The 23884-nt window shown below is 36.2% G+C and overlaps 1 protein-coding gene across 2 annotated transcripts in view; it reads left to right on the top strand.

The window, feature by feature from the left end:
- LOC128984083 (spermine oxidase-like) overlaps nucleotides 1-23884 on the top strand; it is a 200981-nt gene that overhangs the window by 114007 nt on the left and 63090 nt on the right. For both annotated transcript variants that reach the window (XM_054403372.1, XM_054403368.1), the window contains exons 11-12: nucleotides 4019-4183; nucleotides 16195-16423. In XM_054403372.1, the coding sequence (XP_054259347.1) occupies nucleotides 4019-4183; nucleotides 16195-16423 (394 nt within the window). The remainder of the gene's footprint in view (nucleotides 1-4018; nucleotides 4184-16194; nucleotides 16424-23884) is intronic.

The raw sequence follows: 23884 nt of genomic DNA, 5'->3' as shown, positions 1-23884 counted from the left end.
TGGAATTCAGTAAAACTAACCAATGTATGGTATGTACCTGGTATCTTCGCAAACCTATTTTCAGTAACCGCTGCTCAAGATTTAAATGTAAATAGTAAATTTGTATCGACATCCAAGGATTGCACTTTGTTTGATAGAAATGGTAAACCACTCATCAAAGGACATCGAAGTCAAGGCGGAGGCTTGTTTAAATTAGCAGTAAGAAAATCAGTAGACCTCATGGCTGTTATGGAAGGAGTTCCAGCTGTTGATCAGTTGCAGTTACTTCATGAACGACTAGGACATCAAAGCAAAACTCATGTACAAGAGTTTGCAAGAAGAGAACTGAACCTTAATCTCAAGCTTGACAATGAGGTATGTGAAGGATGTGCTTATGGGAAAATGCACAGGACACAATTCAGAAGCAGAGATGAACACAGAGCTTCAGTACCTGGTGAAATCGTTCACTCTGATGTTTGTGGACCTTTCTTTGAGTCGATTGGAGGTTCAAAGTACTTTGTATTGTTCAAGGATGACTTTACTCGCTACCGCAGTGTTTATTTTATGAAGACAAAATCTCAAGTTGTAGAGAAGCTGAAGCAGTTTCTTGCAGAAGTCAAAGTCACAGGCCATGTAATATGTAAGTTGAGATGTGATGGAGGAGGTGAATTCGACAATGAAAGTATTAGACGAGTCCTTCAAGTGAATGGAATACAACAGTTGATCACAATGCCATACACACCACAACAGAATGGATCTGCAGAGAGAGAAAATCGGACCATAGTTGAATGTGCAAGGTCAATGATGCATGCTCACGGTGATCTGCCTCAAGGCTTGTGGGCTGAATTGATAAACACTGCAGCCTATATTTTGAACAGAACTGCTAAGTCATCAGTTGCCAGAAAGACTCCATATGAATCATGGTTTGGAAAAAGACCTACGATAAAACATTTACGGGTTATCGGGACAGATTGTTTTGTCCATATTCCAAAGCAGAGAAGACGTAAGTTTGACAAGAAAGCGATGAAATGCAAACTTATTGGATATGATGGTAATGATGGATATCGTCTCTGGAATTCATGGAAATGTACTGTCATTCGGTCCAGGGATGTAAAATTTTTGAAAGAGCCTATTAGTGAATCCATAGTAAATAGGCCTATATCTTCAGAAGAAAAAGTCCCCGATGAAGCAAAAGATGAGAACTGTTCAGCCCCTGTAGTAGAAAATGTCCCCATTCTCTTTCCTGAAGATGAATCGGAAGAAGATAAATTGACAGACGAGGAAGCAGAACAACATGAAGAAAACGTTGTGCAAACTCGCCAACTCCGAGATAGAGCTATGGTAAGGCAGCCCATTCGTTTTGAAGATTTTGTGATGAGTGCTGTTATGGGGAACACACACTATGAACCTAATACATACATGGAGGCATCGAACTGTGAAGATCATCTCCAATGGCAAAAAGCAATGGAAGACGAGATTAACTCACTTCACATGAATGAAGTGTGGACACTTACTGAACTACCCAAAGGTCACAAAGCCATACCTTGTAAATGGGTATACAAAGTAAAAACAAATGCGGATGGATCCATAGAGAGATACAAAGCCCGTCTAGTAGTGAAAGGATTTGCACAGAAGAAAGGAATTGATTATAATCAAACCTTCAGTCCAGTAGCAAAAATGCCAACAATCAGAAGTGTTATCGCAGTAGCTGCTAATGAAGGAATGAAACTCACACAATTTGATGTGTCTACTGCCTTTTTGTACGGCAAAATAAATGAAGAAATTTATATGCATCAACCAGAAGGATTCAGTGATAACAGTAATCACGTCTGCAAGCTTAATAGAAGTTTGTATGGTTTGAAACAAGCACCAAGATGCTGGAACGAGAGAGTTGGAATGGTCCTAACAAAACTGGGACTGAAAAAGAGTGATGATGATCCATGTCTTTTTATCCGTAACAACAATGGACATAAGTTAATCGTTGTTCTATATGTTGATGATGGACTCATTGCTTCAACTCATGATGAAGACTTAAATTCATTCCTAGTAGAATTGAAAAAAAGAATTTAAAATCAAGTCAAAACCAGCAGATTATTTTTTAGGATTGGAGATTTCCAAATCTGGTGAAAATATCAAATTAAGTCAAGGAGGATATGTTTCAAGAATTTTGGAAAGATTCAACATGGAAAACTGCAGATCAGCACCAACACCTATAGTAAAATCTGAACAGGAAGACAAAAGAACAGATGAGACGTCTTTCCCGTATCGAGAAGCTGTTGGAGCTCTTATGTACCTCATGGTTAGTACCAGACCGGACATAGCGTACGCAGTGAGTGTCGTCTCCAGAAGCCTAGAAAATCCTACAATAAATGATTGGTGTCGAGTGAAGAGAATACTCAGATATCTTCAGGGTACTAAAGATTGTGGAATCGTGTACAAGAAGCACAATGGAAGTGGCGTTCTTAATTGCTACAGTGATCCAGACTTTGGTGGTGACCATGAAACCAGGAGATCGACAACAGGACTACTGACTATGTACGCAGGTGGAGCGATATCATGGATCAGCCAACGACAGGCTTCTGTTCAACTTTCCACTACGGGAGCAGAGATAGTAGCTGCGAGTGAGGCGGCCAGGGATGCAATTTGGTTAAAGCGATTACTAAGCTCATTAACTGAACTTAAAAGTACACCTGTGATCTTCGTAGACAATGAAGCTGCTATATGTCTAGCACAGAATCCAGAGCATCACAGAAGAACCAAACACATTGAAATAAAACACTTTTTCATTCGAGAACAAGTGACAGCAGGAAACCTGGAAGTGAAGAAAATTGACACAAGTGAACAACTAGCTGATTTGATTACAAAACCTCTTCTTGGACCAAGGTTGAAGGTTTTAAGACAGAAAATTGGACTGGCTTAACGTTCCCATGAAGTCTCTAAGGAAGCCTTGAGTAGGGGGAGTGTTGCATATAATAACTATTGGACTATGTTTATTATATTTAGTACTCTTTGACTTCCTTATGAGAATTCAAATGTTTTTGTTTTACATATGGTTTTCTGTTCTTCATTAATTATTCAGTAAATAAGTTTGACCAATTTAGTACATCATAAAAGTTTCTTCCAGTAAAGTATTCTTTTCATTTCATTCTATTTAACTTGTAACAATAGTATTTTATAACATAACATAGGAATTTTAAATTTACAGTTTTATTTTTATTTTCTTCGTAACCAACAATTTTACAAAAACACTTCAATATACTAAATTATTAATTTTTTTAAGCTCTACTAAATGGCTTGGAAAGAAATTGAGAAATTTTATGTTTTTATGGTCAAAGATGGGAAAAACCCATTCTTACCCCATAAAACCCTCCATTAAACCCTGTTACCATAGTCCGAACTTGCTGGTTCGCAAACTCATTCAAGTTTACCCTGCCATACACCTTAAGCCAAATTTCATCAAAATCAGACAAAAATTACTGAGTTATCACGTTCACGGACACTTATATACCTCTATATATTAGAATTTTAAACAAAAAGTGTTTTTGGCCTCTAGGGACATCAAAATGGAAAAGTAAATCGGTCCCGGGCCTAGGTCTTACTGTGCCACCTACAGTAATAGCTACTTCCCTAAAGGGAAGTTTGCCAAAAATAATTAAACTGTTTTAAGGGTCAAAATAATTTGGTAACGAGCCTTAACACTCATGCTGTATTCTAATTTTAGTGCTAAAATATCCTGTTGCAATTGTAAATGTATTACATTGTATTGTAATCCATACTTAAAAGAGGTAAAATAGAAAAACCTTAATTCTATCGTGCCTTAAAATTACTTTTTTAAACAGGAGCTGAAACATAATATAGAAACTATTCTCTTTTAAAATATCTTTTACAAATTCACTGGTTTCATAAACACAAAATAATTTTGTATACCTAATCTAATGAATCCATGACTTTTACCTGTATTTAAAGTACTTGTTACTGATGATTATAATGTTGATAAACCGGGCTTTGCTCTTAGTTAACTGGTCTATTGTTGACATAGCCCAAGACAGAGCAGGGGGGAGAGTGAGCTCAGTGGCTGTAGATAACACCGGTCAAAACTATATAGAACTAGGGGCTCAGTGGATCCATGGCGAGAACAACCCAGTGTTTCAACTAGCCAAGCAAGCAGACTTACTGTCCAGCGTTACCTCTGATGAAGGCCAAGGTAATCTATCTATCTATCTATATATATAATACGTGAAGCCGTATTTTGTTAACACAACTCCTCCCTTATTTGTGGACCAATTTCAACGTTTAAGGTGTCAAAAGATTCGTCTCAATATGTAGTTTTGCAATAAGGTTTTAGAACTTCGAAATTTCTACTCCTAAGGGCGTGAGACCCTCTCAAAGGTTGGGTTTTCCCCATAAGAAATACATAGAACAAATTAAAAAACAAAAAACAGCTGTTTATAAAAAGAAACTCATTAGCTTTTTGCGGGTAAATGTTAATGGTTGTAATATTACCAACTTAAACAGTTAATCAGTTTTGTTGGAAGAACGGAAAATGCCTGAAGTTCAAAGAAAAAATATTGTAAACGGGAGGAGAAGACAACTAATTATAATTAGGTCAGATCAAATGAGTGTACGCAATAAATTGTTACTTATGACACTGACAGATCGAGATACTTCGAAACATTTAGTATAAACAATATTAATGCGTTCAAGTAGTAAGATTATACCAAATCTTGGCGTATCTTACGTTTGTATTGTAAACTTTTGTATTACTCGTTCTACTTTAATTGAGGAAAAACACAAATGGATTGTTTACTACTTGGTTATGTTACCAGTTCCTCGGACAAACTTGTACAAAGTTTTTGACTGAATTCACCAACACAATCCAGACATTTCAAGTCAAAAATAAGAAGTTCCAAAAAGTAATTTGCTATTGAAAATTTTAGTGGAAATATTAGACATAAGTGAAGAAATTAGTGTTTATGTATTCAACGATCGAGTAGTTACAGTCAAGTTTATTTTTATGATTCAGGAGAGGCAAATAATATAGTCAAAAAGAGAAAATTAAAATTGCCATCCAAATCTTATAGCTACAAGAGTTATTCAACCTATTTCGACAAATGAATCCATTTTTTCGGACAGGTATTAAGAGAAACCCCACTGAACAACGTGAGAAAGTTCTGATGCGGTTCATATACTGTGACTGACAGACAACACGTTAAAATACGTTAGCAAACTATCAATGGTGTTGCTGATTTAGCATATTCAAAGCAGATTATAGGTTTCCAATTGATAACCCTGAGTTTGTGGGTAAAATATTGAGCATACATTAAATGGTTGATATCACTCCGTTTTCAGGATTCTCTACGGAGAAAATTCGTTTGATTAGGGGGATGTCTAGGCAACAGTTTTCTTCAATTCTCAATGCTGTAAAAACTTTGTTGCAACATGTTATCTCAAATTGAAGCAGATCGTTTAGCATTCATTAGAAATTATCAGTTAAAACTGAGAGCAGAAATAATGTAGGTGAACCTTGATGACGCAAATAGATATTTAAAATTAGTTTCTAATAAGTGTTTACAACTCTAAGTTGTAACTAGAATTACTAAAATTTAAACATAAAGTATTCCTCGGCGTTATGTTTTATATTATGCGGCTCATTGAGCCGCACGGGTTCTCTAGTATTTTATATTGTTCGTCTAAAGGCAAATTTTAAAAAGTCCCGAGAAAAAACGGAGCATGTGCCTGGGAAAAATCCATTGGTGTAGTCGTATATTTTTTTAGGGTGGAAACTCAACAACATCCTTTCAAAACTAGCTAACATCGGAGATGTGCACAATTTCACCGTGATTGCAGAAGACGTTCATACTTCCACCAAGACCGCAGGATGAGACATTCACAGGTTTACCACAACCTTAGGAGACGTTGACAATTTCCTCGTGACCGTGTGTGTCACTTACGATTTTGGCGCAACTGCCAAATATTTTGACAATTTCACCGCAATCATAAGATATATAACTTATTTGAATGATATTTGAAATTGTTCAAACTCATTCGCACATTGTTCAGATATGACTCGCAAAAAACCTGGGTGGCCGGTTAGTATTATATCATACTAATATTATAGGTCAATGTGAAAGTTTGTGTGTTTGTTTGTTTGGGGTTCAATCACGTATTAACTACTTAATGCATGATACATTAGGCAGAAATTTGGTATGATGATATCTCACATTCCCGATTAACATATAGGCCTATTCTTATCTCCAACATTCTTTCGAGTTCCGCCCCAGTGGCCCTGGAATTTCCCATGTTAACCTTATCGGTGTAAAAAATAAGATATATACCGCCTATGAGTATTCATATTTAAAAGAATTAACATCTGTTTGAACTAAACAAGTTTGTTCTATGGTGTTCAATAGCATTAACAAGTTACGAGGTTTACCAACAGGGTGCAGCCATGCGCGCCCACATTTGTACCCTCCTCTGTGAATTAATAGAAAATAAATTTCCTTTAATTTTACTTTTAATTTTCCTTTTAAATTTCCTTTAGGAAACAAATACCTGAAATGTTCTGTAATCATTAGTATTATAGAAATATATAAAAGCAAGTTTCATAATGGTAATTTCAAAAAAAGGGTAGGGTAAATCTGGACTTTTCTTTTAAGCCTTCCTAAACCATTCCTAGGATCCTAAAATAAACTAGGTACCTTTTAAAATAATTTTAACGCGCGGAAAGCACCATAAATTGCAAAAGTATACGGAACTACTTTTTCAAGGTGCGGTGCACACCAAGGAATAAGAAGTGATACAGATTTACTTTGGTACCGATGACTTGCTTTTGGGCTCCTAGAATGATATTGTTATATCAGCTGATCATTACTTTATTATGATTGTATATGTTAAGAGGGTCGAGTTATTAAACTGTTTATCAAGTTGAAATAAACTGTAAAATATTCAGAAAGAAAGATTCAAACAATGCACTGGCTGAACTGAAACATCTTAATTGTTTCATTAAGTATTTACAAAATAATTTTGAAAATACGTTAATTATTTTTGTTCACATTTGATTTAAACTTCTAAATATAGTTAAACATTTTTTTTTTGCACCACTCTCTGCAAGCTCTGATGTGTTAAAAGCACAACAAGCACACAATCATAGGAAACAAATTAGTTAGATGGTTGAGTGCTTGTGCAGTATAACATGTACGAAATAACTTATTAATGTTTAACATTGGCATAAAAAAACTATGACTTACCCTCCTTGATGCACAATATACAATTTTATTTGGTAGCGTCTCTGAGTTATTAAATAGCGTAAAAATATGTTTTAAAACACCATATTTTCAGACATTTTCCAGGGGAAGACCTGCAGCTCATACACGATCCTAAGATCCCTTGCTCCTTTAACAGTGGTAGATGGAAGAGAGGTTATAACCCTGACAACATCTTTGTGAGCAGCAGGATTGCCTCACAGTGTGAAAAATCTGTAGGTGATCCGATTCCCGAACTCACCACAGACCTATAGCATGCACCGTTAGTGCTGTTGTTAATCCTGAAGCTGTTCCTCTAAGAAGGAATCCTTTTCCTGTTAATTTCAAAAAGGCCAACTAGACGGTGTCGTGGCCTTGTGTGTGCACGTGTATTTTGTTGACTTTGATAATTGAAAAATGTAGCTTCATTTGTAAAGATTTATTTTACAATAGATAATTGATTGATACATATGTGTAATGTTGTTGATGACTTATTTAACACTCTAATTAATAATAACATATGATAGATATTTACTTATTGCCAACATAGAACGAATAATTATTAAACATGTGGTTGATATACTATAATTCTCCCACGCTTATCAGAGACGGATTTATTCATATTTCCCCCCTAGGCACTGTTCTAGGGTGCCGCCCCCCTTTATAGTATATTTCGTACCTAGGACCGTTTCGTTTTGCCGGCTTGTAACTTGTAAAGTTCAGGACCAAGTCAAGAGCTGCAAAACCCTTTCGGCCCGTGGTAGGAACGCCATTTTACACCACACTATACAAAGAATGAGGGTTTTAAGTTGTCATTTTTCACGCAATAAATGCACATTAACAGTTAACACAATTACAACTTTAAGGTTATGTGAAGAAATAATCTAGAGGAACCAGCAAAAATACTATAATAAATAGTTGCTAGGCAGCGATGATATAAAATGCGTATGGATATTGCTTATTTTTTAAAATATACATTGATGTTTTAAGTAAGTAAGCGAACAGCTGGTTCTGTGACCCTAGGGCCGTAAAAACCAAATCGGTCCCCAATGACAATGACAGCTGCCATTTCGGTCCTGGACAGCAATTACATAGCTTTCGGCCTCCAATTAACGTTTTGTAAAACGGCTAAAAACAACTTAGTGTGGTGAAAAAGTAATTATTTTTTTAAAATATAAACTAAGTCTAACCCATTTAGAGTGTTAATAAAAAAACACTGCAAGTTTTTTTATTATTTTAATTACAATTGAAAAGGTCTGCCATCCCACAAACTTTAAAATACTTAATATTGAATTACAGTACTTGAGTTGAATGTAAGAAATACCCGACTTTATAAAATTTATATCTTTTTACATAAATATCTTTGTAAAGTCTTCATTCTGTGTCCTTACAATGGTTCCTCCTACTTTTAACCATTGCAAACTCATCTATCTCATCATTGCCCTTTGACCGTCGTTTTCCGTCACCACCGTGCCGTCGCGGTCGCGCCTACAGTCGGTCTGTGGCAGCGGCGGCGCCCCTTAAGCGGCGTGGCGGCAGCTATAAGCAGCGGCACCCGTAAGCGGCGGGAAAACCGTTAGGGGCGGCACGTAAGCGGCGGCACACGTAAGCGGCGGCAAACGTAAGTGACACCACTCGTAAGCGGCGGAAAAACATTTGGGGCGGTACTCGTAAGCGGCGACAAACGTAAGTGGCGGCAAACGTAAGTTGCAGCACTCCTAAGCGTAAGTGGCAGCACTCGTAAGCGGCGGGAAAAACGTTAGGGACGGCACTTGTAAGCGGCGAGAAAAACGTTAGGGGCGGCACTTGTAAGCGGCGAGAAAAACGTTAGGGGCGGCACACGTAAGCGGCGGCACTGGTCAAGGTTCTGCTGCCCCTGACGGGTGCCGCCCCTAGGCACTGGCCTAGTGTGCCTAGTGGGAAATCCGTCCCTGACGCTTATTAGAAAAGATAATTTGTTTTGAAACTGGCAATATTGAAGAACAACAAAATTAAGACGTAACAAAGTCTTTCAAATATTCAGGCTGGCGATGTGTTCTGTTGGATCTGCGCAGCACTGGACTTTCATTTCCTGTCTCATGTTGTCGTTGAGGTTGTTCATTGGTTTGTGGCGGTGGTTGTTCAGTAGGGATGGTGATGAGGTCTTCAAATGGATGGTATGGTCTTGGTTCATCCAAATAAGTGGCTTCTTGCACCAAGGGAGCAAAGTTGACAGTCTTTGAGTCTTTGTTGTAGAATGTCAGTGAGTTGTAGTTGGTCGATGTGTCTTTTAAACACATATCCATTGTCGAGTCGAATTAGGTAGTGAGAGAGTCCATACTTCTTAATGATAGTTCCTGGTTTCCACAGATATTTGTTGTTAGAGTGGTACTGTGCTTGTACTTGGTCTCTAACTTTGTACTGCCTTGTGTTGGTGTGTATGAGTATGGGGGTGGTGAGGATTGAGGGTTGTCTATTTCAGATAGCTTGATTTGTAGATTGCGAATCCACTGCCGTCCTAAGATAGGTGGGTGGTTGTCTGGTACAATGTAGATTTCACCTTTGGAGATGTTAGATTTGTATTTTATATTGACCTCTACTTTTCCATAGGATTTGAATACATCTTTTGTGTAAGATCTAAAAAGTAAGTTAGTTGGTTGGATTGAAAGATTGAGATCTAATTGATTGAATTTGTCTCGGGGAAGTTAAGTATAGCCTAAACCGGAGTCTACTTCAAATTGTACTGGTTTGTTTTCAATATTAACAAATGTAAGAAACCGTGGTGAGGCTTCGGCTTGAAATATGTCTACTATGTTTATTTCATACTGGTGGTCACTTGTTTCGTTTATCTGTTTAGTTGAGTGTGTGATATTCTTGGACTTATTGTTCATAAGTGTACTGATGCAAACTTTACCTACATGTCCTAGTCTTGAGCATTCAGAACATTTTAGTTTGCTTTTGTCCGTTCGACATTCTTTAGATAAATGATTGGATTTGCCGTATCGCAAACATAACCCGTTGATTCCCAATTCATCAAAGTTGATTCGAGACTTTGGATTGTGTTTGGGTTTTTTGATTTGGGTCTGCTGGAAACATTGTTTTGAGAAGGGGAACGGTCATGCTGTCTAGATGTATGTAAAAACCTTATTGATATCTGGCTGGTCTGATGTCGATGTAGGAAGATGTTTCAGGGAAATTAGTTAAGAGTCAAGCCTGGAAGCTTCTAAAGCCATTGCCTTAGATACGATTTCCTTGAACTCGGTAATATCAGATTGTAAAAGATGTTCACGAATAGAGTTGTCCTTGAGGCCGCGAATGAACTGGGTGCGAAGGATGATATTTGCTATGGATGATTTACATTCGCAGGGTGAGATAAATTCACAGCTGGTTGCTTTATCCCTAAGGTTACTTACAAACTCTGAAATTGGTTGATTATTGGTTTGATAGATTGATAGAAACTGGTGCTGTGAAACAAGTACATTTCTTTTAGGTTCTAGATGTTCTCTTAGGATTTTGATCAGGTCATCGTAAGTTAATTTGTTAGGATTATTTGGTGCAGATAAGGATGAAACTATTTTAAAATTGCTTGGTCCAATTATTGAGTTCAAGAGCAATTTAGCACAGTAATCTTTGTTAGATGCAATATTTTTCATCTGAATGTAGTTTTCAAAGCGTTGATAATAATTTGAGAAAGATTCCTTTTTACTGTCAAAAATTTCAAAGTTGGGCACATAAGAATGAGTTAAGTTTGTTTCAGATTGTTCAGTATCATTTGGCTTTATGTTAAAACATTGTGTAGAAAGTTGACTAACCAATGTTGTTATCATGGCTTGTTGCATTTCCAAGAATTGCTTGATTCATGTTGATGAGATTATAGTTTAAATGTTTCTAATTGATAATTGAAAATGCAGATGAAAAAAATTGGTTGATAGTCCTAGCCTACATTACTTACAGGTAATGTTCATCAGTAGAAATCATTCTCTTGAGGTTTACTCATCGCCAATCAACTTGTCATGGCCTTGTGTGTGCACGCATATTTTGTTGACTTTGATAATTGAAAAATGTAGCTTCATTTGTAAAGATTTATTTTACAATAGATAATTGATTGATACAAATGTGTAATGTTGTTGATGACTTATTTAACACTCTAATTAATAATAACATATGATAGATATTTACTTATTGCCAACATAGAACGAATAATTATTAAACATTTGGTTGATATACTATAGACGGGTTTTAGGGAGATCATTGATAGAGAAATCACCAATATCCCTCCACAACCTGATATGTATGACTCCTTCGTCAAGCTTGTCCAGCAGGTTTAGAGAAAAATGATACGTAGAGGCTGTTGAACCCATTACATCGCAGGACTCGCTGAAGAGGCAAAGCCACTGCTAGAACATTACCAAGGTCTCTTTGACAATGATCCCTTTGCTGAGGACACACTTCTAGCAGGTGAAGAGCTAATGTCAGTCATTGCCGAAAATCACAAAACTAAGTGGTGTGATCTTGTGGAGAGTTTAGATATGCAGGTGAACAGCAGACGGGCCTGGAAGTTCCTCAAGAACATAAATGGAGATATGACCAAACCAAAAGACAACTTTACAACAGTTACTGCCGATCAAGTTGCTACCAACCTTCTTTTAAATGGCAAAACCTATAGAAGGAAATACCGGGAGCCTGCTGTGCGTAATGTGGCAAGAGAGAATCGCTTCCTGGAAGAACCATTCACCATGTCCGAGCTAACTGCAGTCATTACCAGCTTAAAGACTAATAGAGCTCCAGGTATTGACGAGATCAGAGTCGGACAACTAAAGAACCTAGGTAAAAATGCCATACGATGGTTGTTGAGCCTCATGAACATGTGCGTAAGCCAAATGCATATACCAAGAGCATGGCGAAAAGCCCTTGTGGCTGCACTGCTCAAACCTGGGAAAGATCCAAACGATCCTAAGAACTTTCGACCTGTTTCTCTCTTATGCCACACATATAAAATCTTAGAACGTCTGATACTCAATCGATTCGGCGATTTTCTGGAACAAAAGATCTTTCCATAACAGGCAGGCTTTCGATCAGGTAAGTCTTGTCGTGGCCAAATTTTAAACCTGACCCAACACATTAAGGATGGGTTTGAGAGAAAGCATCAAAGGAAGACTATTGGGAAAAGTGTACAGCATTACCAAAGACTATCAGCTGACTTCCATGATGCCTATCATCGAAGTCAGCTGATAGTCTTTGGTAATGCTTTCTTCAAAACAGGCGGGTTTTCGTGTCCCTTCAAGGCAAGAAAAGTAGATGGAGGAATCAATGAAATGGATTGTCTCAGGATAGTGTCTTAGCCCTAGCTCTTTATAACATATATACTAACGACCAACCGTTGCCAAACGCTACACGTCAGTATGTATAAGCCGATGATACGGCGGTGGCGGCACAAGGTAGGAGTTTTGAAGAGGTGGAACAGAAGCTGACTACGACTCTAAATGAACTTTCCTAGTACTATGACGCAAATCACCTCAAGCCGATCCCTGCTAAGACCCAAGTTTGCGCCTTTCACCTAAACAATAGAGAATCAGGCCGTGAGTTGAAAGTGACGTGGTGGGGAGACCGTCTTGAGCATTGTCCTACACCCAAATATCTTGGTGTCATACTAGACCGCACACTGACATTTAAAGCGCACTGTATTGTGACAAGGGGTAAGGTCTCAGCGAGGAATAATATCATCAGGAAGCTCACCAGCAGATGCTGGGGTGCTAACCCTAATGTCCTTAGAACCTCAACTGTAGAGCTCAGTGTGTCGCCTGCGGAGTATGCTGCACCAGTATGGAATTCATTGTCATATGCAAAAAAGGTTGACATTGCAGTCAATGACAGGGCTCCGATTGTAAATGGGTGATTGAAACCAATCCCAGTACACAAACTTAATCCTATCATAGGGATTGCTCCTTCATCAATCCGACGTGATGTCACTGCCGACTGATGTCACGGGCACCAACCTGCAGAGCGACGGCTTCGGTCCAGAAAGAGCTTTTTATCACAGACACGAGTCCTGGATGGATCACTCTCAAGCAATCGTGTGGCAAGGTGGGAGGCCACGTTGACTAACCCTCCAATACCAGCCAGGGAGGAAGTGGCTCCTGGTGGAGACCTACATTACACAGTGTGGAAGACCCTAAATCGAATCAGGGTCGAGGTACCAAAATGCACGTCAATATACAGTAGAACCCCTCATATCTGGCCTTGGTTTTACCGGTCCTCTGTTTATCCGGCCCCTTCCAGGAAGCCAATATCAATTTTTTTTTCTCTCAGCTTACAGACGTTTAGATACAAACACTAGTCTTTGTGACTGTTCAAGTCATAAAATAAATTGTTCTCATTATTTATCTGTTTGTTTATACATTTATTTGCTGAGTCACTATACTCAGTTGAGCTAGTAGGCCTAACCTCTTATCTGTTGATTGATTATTTCCAAAGTGGGGTTAGTACAGTACAGTACGAGTACATTAATTTTTGTATTTCACAAAATGGTTAAGAATGTTGAGTAGAAATGCATGTACCATTTAAGTCCTAATGATCTTTAAGTACAATTTATTGTCATTTTTACCTCCATTTAATAGGTTTTGTTACCTGGAATCATAATATTTGTACATTTATTACTTAATGACTTTAACCTACAAATATTTTTTTTCTTTTTACAGACATGTTTATTTTTCTAAAAATGATCCCAGAACAGAATTAAATTATACTTTTGATTGCATATATTGATTACCTATTATTATTAGGTATGAATTGTCATTTTCATAGTAGGTTGGTTTATCCGGCCAAATCGTTATCCGGTCAGGGACTTGGTCCCGTGGTGGCCGGATATGAGGGGTTCTACTGTATACGTAACAGCCAATTTACAGTATTTTTGCTTTTTGGAAATGTCCCATTGCTATGTCATTTGCATTATTTGTTGCCAATGAAGCCGCCAAGACCATATGAACTAGGAGGCCCCTAACAGTTCAAGAATAAAAGTCAACTTCACTTCAAGTATTCCACTACACCTAACATTCTGTAGAGAGATTATATTGACAACTTTATGTTATTGATAAGGCTGAGGCAAGTAACTGACATCCCCCATGTCAAGGAATTCCACCTTCAACAGTAACCCCACAATCAATTTCTAAAAACTATACTAGAGGGTTCATTCATTGGCACAGAAGTACGATATGAACTGACACGACGTGACGAAGGAAAAATCAAACTTACACTGTAACGGATATAACTCCCTTTGAAGTTAGAATATGTCTTCCCAAAAAATATTTTCTTTTCAAATAAAATCATATTACACTGATGAAATCACGGAAGTGTTTAACTACAAAAGATCCACCAATACGATTTTAATACTATTTAAAGGTTCTTCCAAAGGAAGAGATACCATATAACATACTGTACTAATAATAACTCCGATGACGTACAGTATAGAAAATATTTTAATCATTGAATGATCAACCAAATTTGGCAACTAACGCAATTAATACAATTATCGTTTTTACACTTATTACTCTTTAAACAATGCTCAAAATATGTATATATCACCCAATTTATCGCAGTTAGATGAATTAACGTAAGCCTTGAAAGTAACCGTCGATTTCGACGGGTTTCACCTATAGTGTGATTGTTGACGGAAAGCGGCTGGCTGAAGGGTCGACCCTACTCACACACACGCAGGCCTCACACACACAGACGCAAGGGATTAGGACGTACGTGGGACGGACCATTGACCTACCGCGCGAGTCATCGCTGGCTCACGGAAATTAAACTATTAATTTTTTAATTTTACGTTTGTTATAAAATCTGGTAACGCTTTTGACTTCAGCTCAAAATGCTTAGTAAAATGATACCAAACAATATATATTTTGCTTACAAAGTGTAAAAGCTACTTAGCTTTGATTAGCTAGCTACTTGTCATAATCATTTCGTGTTTGGACTCATTTTTCATTGAATTAAACAACAAATGTATTAACACTAACCATTTTACTGTGTATCTCACATCAAATGAATTGCAATTTTGAAGTATCATACAACAGATGTTATATTTCTACTTAGTGAATAGGGGATCGGGGCTTTCAGGCAATTAGGACGGTGGTGAGTGTGCGTGCGTGAGTCGGGTCCCTCGCAGGTAGGGCTGAGCTCCAGCCGCACTCCGGTAAAAATCAAACTATAGTTTGTAATATTGTGTGAATTGTAGTTTTTAATTCATAAACTTATTTGTTGTTTTTTTTTCAAAACATTTAGAAAAATGCATTGTGTTTGTATGCTTCTTTTGCCCAATATTTTGTCTGGGAAACGGAGTAGCCTGTTAATACTTTTAGTGGATTACTGATCAAGTCAATGACTTGGATTGAAGGAACGTTATGGATGTGAAAGTTTGGAGCATGTCAATAACGTAAAAACTACTTGACCAATATAGAGCCAATATACCACAGGCGAAATAGACATAACTTAGTCATGTTTTTGGACATTTACTTATGAGATAATAACTTTTTTTAGATCAGTTCTATAGAACATAATTATTTTTTTTAGTGTTCTCTTCCCGTTGTGAAGCACGGATATGGCGACTACGTAGCTGAGTGGGAACACTGTACCCACCTTTACACCACTGGACAAACCTTACATACGATTTTACATGGGGTTACATGTGTCAGACTCTTTCTGTCCAAAGAAAGCTTAAGAAACACGTTCTGGCAAAAATCTTATAAAGGGATCTGGGATATTTGTAAATGGGGTTTAAAAATGTCGTCGCAGCCTTAGGGAGTTGGCTCAACTTGCCAGAGTAAATAATCGTGTTCTGGGATCTGCCCAGACAAAATGTTAAGTATTTTTGTTTTTCTAATGCTGTTTCCAGTTTGGAAATGAAATAATAATGCTTGGTTATTTAAGTGCAATCTTAGGTTTTGATCAGAACATTTCTTGCAGTTTGTGTCTTATGTTAACACCTGATTGTTTTCAGGTATGTACCTGAAGCCTACCGGGGAGCAAGTACCACTGTCTGTGGTACAGGAGGTGGCAGGTGTTGTAGGAAACATCCTAGAGGACTGTTGTCAGTTTGTAGATGAACCGGATGTCCCGGAATCCCTGGGACACTTTCTCACAACCAAGTTTAATGAACATCTTGAGTCATGTAATGATCCTCCTGAGATTCGAAAAGATAAACTTGACATTTTTGACTGGCATATAAGGTTAGTACATTTTTCTATGTGTTATTATTTATGACATACAGTAGACTCCCTCTTATCCGGACCCCTCCCTCGGGACCAAGGCCAGTCCGGATTGCGGGTTTTCCGGTTAAACTAACGTCCCCAAAAACTCGTTAAAACGGACCGTTTAAATGTCTACTGTATACAGTATTTGACTTAAAAATTGTCCGGTTAAAGAGATGTCATTTCCGCCAAGTGTAGTCCGGTTAAACCGATGTCCAGTTAAAAGGTGTCCGGATGAGATGTCTACTGTACCTACATTACAAGATGACAATCTTGGGTCAGTTTGAAAATAGACAACATGGCAATGTGTAATAAAATAAAATGTAATAATGTGTAATTATCTGTTCAGTAAAAGTTGTACATGGCACTTTGGCACCAGCTTTATATTAATAGAATATTGTTAACAAAATTATTTACCTTGGCATTGCTACTATGAAATCTTGCTACATTGATAATTATATTTGCGAGTGTTGAGGCAGACATGGTTAGATCTAGCAAATGGATTGTTACACAATTTTTTGTACTAGCTAATAGTAAACTGTCGATAAATATAAATAATATGCATGATAAAGATAAAATCAACTGTTTTTACTATAACCTGGCATTGCGTTTCAATCATTAAACCCTATCTGACGGCGTCGTCTGCTAGCTGGCTACGTGTGAGATGGCAGAGGTTTTAGCCAACTTCTGTAGTGGCCTCATAAAACTCCCAATAACTATACCTTTATACACGGAATATGCATAAAGGTCAGCATTAAACACATTCTGAAATCACATACTGTACATACATTCTGAATCAGCATTAAACAGGGAACATTTTACTTACCTATGTACTTAACTATGTATTTTTGTAAGGATAGTCCTTTTAGTTATAGGTAACGTAAAAAAATCTACTTTGAAAAATAACAATTTTTATTTATATGATCAAATGTAAATTTATTTTTCCTAATAAGGATATATTGGAAAATTTCAGCAATATTGTTTTGAACATGGAAATATAAATATTTTTGTAGTATTCCCAGTTTTGGCTCAGAATATCCAGACCTCCCGAATGTGAAGTGGTACCATGATTTGCAATCAAGAATCAAGAGTTTTATTGCCATTGACCTTTCTTGTACAAAGGAATAGACAGATTATATTGACAAATTTATGTAATTGATAAGGCTGAGACAACTGACTACCAAATGTCTAGGAATTCCAGCTTTAACAGTAACCCCTATTTTTTTAAACTATGCTATTCATTGGCACAGTAAAACGCTATGATGACCGATGTGACAAAGGACTTGAAAGTAACCGTCGATTTCGACGGGTTTCACCTAGTAGCCTATATTATCCGTACAATGGAGCGTGATGATTTAAAAAATTGTCTAAGGGCTTTTCTCCTAAACTACTTACCAGCACAGTCTTACAATGTTGGTGTTACAGCGTGTCGCCATTCGACAAATGTCGCAAAACGGTGTATGTCAAAGCTTATCTTTAAGCATTATTTTAGCCTATATTATCCGTACACAAGAGTGTGATGATTTTGAAAAGTGTCAAGGGTTTTTCTCCTAAACTAGGCTAGGCTACCTACATTTTTGTGTGAATAAGTAATACAATTATAATCCATATTTTCTAGCCCCTGAGCTGGTTCTATAACTAAAATGAAATTTTACCTTTGTCATCCAGCTCCTGATTTATTATCAACTTGTTACGGCCGTTTCAGCATCACTGTGCCATCGTCGGACTGTTCAGCCAAAAGGCGTCGTTAAAACACAAAAACATATACACGAAACACACACATATTTGTATTGTGTAGTTTCAGTTTTACATTTTTGTATTGTATGGCTAATGAGGCCTGACTGGCCGATGAATTATAATCCATATTTTCTAGCCCCTGAGCTGGTTCTATAACTAAAATGAAATTTTACCTTTGTCATCCAGCTCCTGATTTATTATCAACTTGTTACGGCCGTTTCAGCATCACTGTGCCATCGTCATTAGCCATACAATACAAAAATGTAAAACTGAAACTACACAATACAAATATGTGTGTGTTTCGTGTATATGTTTTTGTGTTTTAACGACGCCTTTTGGCTGAACAGTCCGACGATGGCACAGTGATGCTGAAACGGCCGTAACAAGTTGATAATAAATCAGGAGCTGGATGACAAAGGTAAAATTTCATTTTAGTTAAGTAATACAACTAAACCAAGTCAAAACAAAAACAAAATATACAGGTAATAGTTTTAAATGTAAACCCCAATCAAGGGCCGCAAAAGACTCTTCAAGATTAAAACTACTCATTATCCAACCCTAAAGTATCTTTTGTATAAATAAAGTAAATACTTAACTCTTGATTTGATTTCAATCAATATTTTCATTAAATATGCCATGCACCATAACAGTGTTGTTATTAGGAAAATTTGTTTTATGAAAGCGTGTAACATAAGGTATTTTAAATTAACCCTTTGAGTGCCAACGTCTGGGGAACCGGACGTTTTTAAAACGAGCCAAAAGTGCCGACGTCCGGCCGACCGGACGTTTTTAGAACGAGCCAAAAGTGCCAACGTCCGGCTTACCGGACGTTTCGTAATGATCGAACAGTTGTCATAACAACCGAATGGATACTCGGATTCTTTTAACCCATATATTAACATTGAGTCGAAAGTTACTAGATGCGATACATCGATTTTCGTTGGTCGAAATATCGAAAATTCGATTTTTACAAAATTTTAACCTAAAAATCGCCAGATCGCGCTCGGCATTTTTAGCGCGACCTTCGGGAAAAATCATCGGCAATTTTGAGCGTTACTTTTATTTCTCGTCTGGCACTCTAAGGGTTAAAGCTTAAATTATTATTTATTTTTTTAGGCTTATACATTGACTATTTAATAGAGAGTAGTTTTTTTACATATTATCATTGGGTTTGAATTTCGCAGATTTTAACTGCGGTTCACACAGAAACCTTATTTTTTTACCATACTAAGCCTATTCATGGCTTTATCAAGCTTATGTACAATGATATATGCTTTAGATACACCATAAGCTAAGTGTGGTAAATTCATTTGATAGGTTAGTTGGTTAAAGGTTGGATCAGCATGCGTCCGTAGCAAGTCGCCTGTCGACAAATGTTGCAAACCAACAAATGCCAATGCCTACACTTGCTTTAGAGGCTAATCCATCAATATACTTCAGCATTGTACATACGTAGGCCTACATTAGATGATGATTTATAAAATTTCAAGAGATTAATTTTGGTCTTAAAATAGCCAACACCTAACTTAACCAACATTTGCTTTTAAATGTTGTTTATAGAAAAAGTTTAATATTAACAAACCTAATAAAAATTTGATTATAATGTGTCTCCTTACTGAGTTTTTCTTGCTAAATCAAAAATGTAATCGTTTTCAGTCGGAAAGAGTCCTGAGTTTTCGAAATATTTTAACTTTTTACATTTTAAAAATTAAGGGTAAATTAAAGGTTCCGGTTGTAGTTTCGGAGCGAGCCCAAGTTCTTACAGTGACTAATACTTCAAAGGAAGGAAGGTGAGAAGGTTTTCTTACTGCTGATAGCCTTTTTCGAAGTCAGTGTGAAAAATACTGGGTATTTTCTATAGTTTGGGCCGTTTAGGGGAAACCAAACAAATTGTTAAAAACTCTTCATTCTCTCCATTTCAGTAAACTATGATATTATTATTTTAATAGAAGTTAAATAGATGTCAAGAAAAGATAGACCACAAAATAATATTTTTGGGATAGATTTTCATTGACCAAAGAATACTCTCAGAGTATAGGGATGAAGTTCCCAGAGCAAAACTCTGTCACCAGGTACTTATTTATTAAGTGAGTAGTATAGTTAAAATGGTGCAGTGAAAACCATGTGATTTGTCCACAGAAATATGAAGGTAAAGTTTAAGTCAATGGTTTAACTTTGAATATTTGTTTTAATCTATAAACATTTTCTAAATTTAATTTTTTATAAAAACTAAATGCTTTACCAAACATTTCTTGACCACGTTATGCACTAAAGAATAACGTTTTCTAATTCTTTCAAATATTAAAGTATACTGGAGCACTGAATACTTGTTCTTGATACTTTTTCATGTTCAATCACTTCCAAAAATGCAACCTTACTCTTTAATATTAATTGTATAGTTACAAAGATACCTACTTAATACTTACTAGAAGCATAAATAATATGATTTTCTACATATACATAAAGATACTTAAAACTGTATCTACATTATTAATACAAACAATCTGTTCTAAATTAATTATTTAAAAAAATTATTTAAGTTATTCTTTTCAATTATTTTAGTAAGGTATCTTTTTTATAGGGTCAGGGAAGGTCAGGGAAAGTTTAAAAAAAGTAATGTTAAGTCTATGAAATTTACCAAAAATTTTAATAGATCACGTTAATTTTTTTTTGATTAGAATTAGTTATGTTGAAATGAATGAGATACTTGCTGCTAGGATTACTATACCCAGTTCTGAAAAATCTACAGTCTCTATTTAATTTTTATTACAAATTTTGGTTTTGTTTAGAGTTGTAAGTATTTAAAATTTGTTGTTTTTTTGGTTTTGTATTTATAAAAAGGAGACGTAGGGTGGCTATGGAGATGGTGGAAGCCGCATTTAATAATAAAAAGCAGTTTTTTTTTACTAATGATAAATACTTATATCTAACTAGTAGAGTACCCGTCCTTCGTAAGGGGTGGTTCTTTTAATTTACGATATGCTATAGTATAACACATCTACCAATGGCTCTACCACTGCACCTAAACAGTAGAAAAAAATAAATTATCAAACATTCGCACAATATTACAAATTATTCATTAAATTAAACACATAGGCCTAAACATAACCCATAGTTATGTTTATAATGCGGGGAGGGAAGGGGTGCCCCCGATACTTCTTTAAATTTATGGGAATTTAAGCGTTTGAATCAAACTTTTAACCCAATTTAAATGGACAATTTTCCTTTAAAACTCTAGTTAAACTATTTGTTAGTTTAGTTTTAATTTAAATGAGTTGGATTTTTAACATGCACACAATGTAGTTTTTTTAAATCCGATTTTCCATGAGTTAATAGGTTTTAAAAGGAAAAAATCACAAAATTTGCAATAACTTTTGAACCATAATTTTTACGGCATAGAGGGTTTATACAATTTTTGTCATAGTCAAAGAGTATAACATGTTAATTTTTAATCAAAATCGCTCGGGCCAATTCTGAGAAAATGTTATTCATCCATTATTTTATAGGGTTTTATGGAATATCACTATTAAAAATCCAAAATGAAAAAAAAAACATCTGGAGAGACCATGGATTGGTACTTAAAATACCAAATTTCATCAAAATCGGACTCGGACCACAGGCGTGGTCTGTAGCTCTGTACCATACATACACACATACAGACAGACACACACATCACTTCGAAAACCACTTTTTTGGGATCAGGGTTTTTACATAAACAATTCTTTTACCATATTAAATTGTAGGGGAGAAAGTACTTGAAGTTATGTCAAAAAGTTTGAGATATTTTCTAAATTGCCCTTTAATCCACTTCTGAGTTTGGTCCTTTTGAAATAAGTGTAAAATATTCAGTCTGAAAAATAATACTAGGGTTTCGTGCCTAGGGCCAAAATGAGGTTTTGCTGGTTCGAGGTAGTTTTTAAGTTCGATACGAGGTCGAGGACTTAAAACGATCGAGAACTGCAAAACCATTTCAGTCCGTGGTACGAACGCTATTATTCACCACCCCACACTATACCCTATTACCACTAATTCACCTCATCACAACTACAACTTTAAGGTCATGTGGATAAATAATTTGTGGAATCAGCAAAAATAATAATAAATAGTTGCTAGGCAGCGGTGACAATAAAACAACTCTATTGCAATGCTATGGATACTGATTGTGTATTTAAAACGGGCAGCTGATTTTGCGGCCCTAGGGATGTAAAAACCTGCTCGATCCCCAAATGACGATGACAGCTGGCATGGCCTGCAAAACGTAACTTTCAGCCACCAATTAATGTACCTATATGTAAAACAGTTAAAAACATCATAGTGTGTTAAAATAGTATATTACGTTACTAGTCCTGAATCCCGTGCGAGACGAAGTCGAGTAGTGGTTTTTTTTATACGAGTCCGGCCAACACATTTTGGACGAGTGATGTATGATAGTTTACGCCATACTACTAAATCCGTTCAAATCCCTATATTACCACAAACTAAAGTACTAAAAATCACTAGTCATAACCTCTAAGAGAGGTTATGTTTTTGTTATAACCACTCATTGCCACCCAAATACAGTATAATCAGCTGATTGGTGTCCGGCAAAACTCATTACAGTACAGTAGTACTGTATGAAACCCCATTTGATTAAGGACAAACAGCTGTTTTCTGGACTAAATCCTTGCATGGGAAGTTCGTCAAAATAGTGTAGTGTGGCGTAAAAAAATAATTACAGTAGGCTATATATCTATTCTAAGACTAGTAAAATATGTTTGAAGCTCTTTCTAGATTCAAGAAAAGACAATAAAAAATTCAATTTAATTAATCCAGAATCTTGTGTTTCAGTTCTTGAAGTTAACATAAACACATAGCCTATCAAAAACCTTAATTAAATTGTCACAGTACTGTATGTCAATTTCTTCCAATGAATAAATGACTCAGGCATAATTATTTGGGAGAGCCAAAATATTATCACAAGCTTTCATGTTGTTGTTCATGTTGTAAAAATAGCAAAATGATTATCATTATCATAATACTGGTGATATCTGCAAACTCAAATTGCAGATACAATTTAATAAGCAACCATAATCCTTTGACAGCAGTTGACATGGAGTTGTTCTCACTGTCAAACATGATACGAGTCAGAAAGTGGAAATCCACATAAAAGTATCTATATATTTTATAGCAATTATAAAATGATTTATTAATCAAGATAAAATGTCAAACGGGATTTTCATTGCATAATTACCCCAGTAATAAATTAAGGAGGTCGTAAAAATTATCTGATTAATCTTTTATGTGCGTTTAACCAACCACTGGCTTGAATCCCCCCCAAAATCATAAAATCCCCCCCAAATAAAATTCTGATGTCGCATTTTGCGACATCAAACCCCCCACCCCTGCCCGCTGCAGCAAACCTGCCGACTAAGCGAATTTCCATTTGCCTGAATTGATTTTCAATTGAATGTATTTAATTAACATTAGGTTTTATGAGTACCTAGGCTTGGTGCTACAGGGAGGGTAAAAAAGTGTGTTTTTAGTAAAATATGAATAACTTTGTATAAAATAAATAAATTTACCAAGTTTGATCAAAATATATCCATAAACAAGCAAACTACAACATTTTACAATATTCTCCATAAGAATAACTTGGGAATTTTAAAATAACATTTTTTTGAATTTTCTCCGTAGCCAATAATTGTACAAAAACACTTTGATATA

This window comes from Macrosteles quadrilineatus, unplaced genomic scaffold, assembly GCF_028750875.1.
Source record: "Macrosteles quadrilineatus isolate MER2022 unplaced genomic scaffold, UCM_ALF_1.0 Scaffold_1__1_contigs__length_201487025, whole genome shotgun sequence".
NCBI classification, from domain to species: domain Eukaryota; kingdom Metazoa; phylum Arthropoda; class Insecta; order Hemiptera; family Cicadellidae; genus Macrosteles; species Macrosteles quadrilineatus.
The sequence above is the reverse complement of the archived record's forward strand: the minus strand, read 5'-3'. Positions and strand labels throughout refer to the sequence as shown.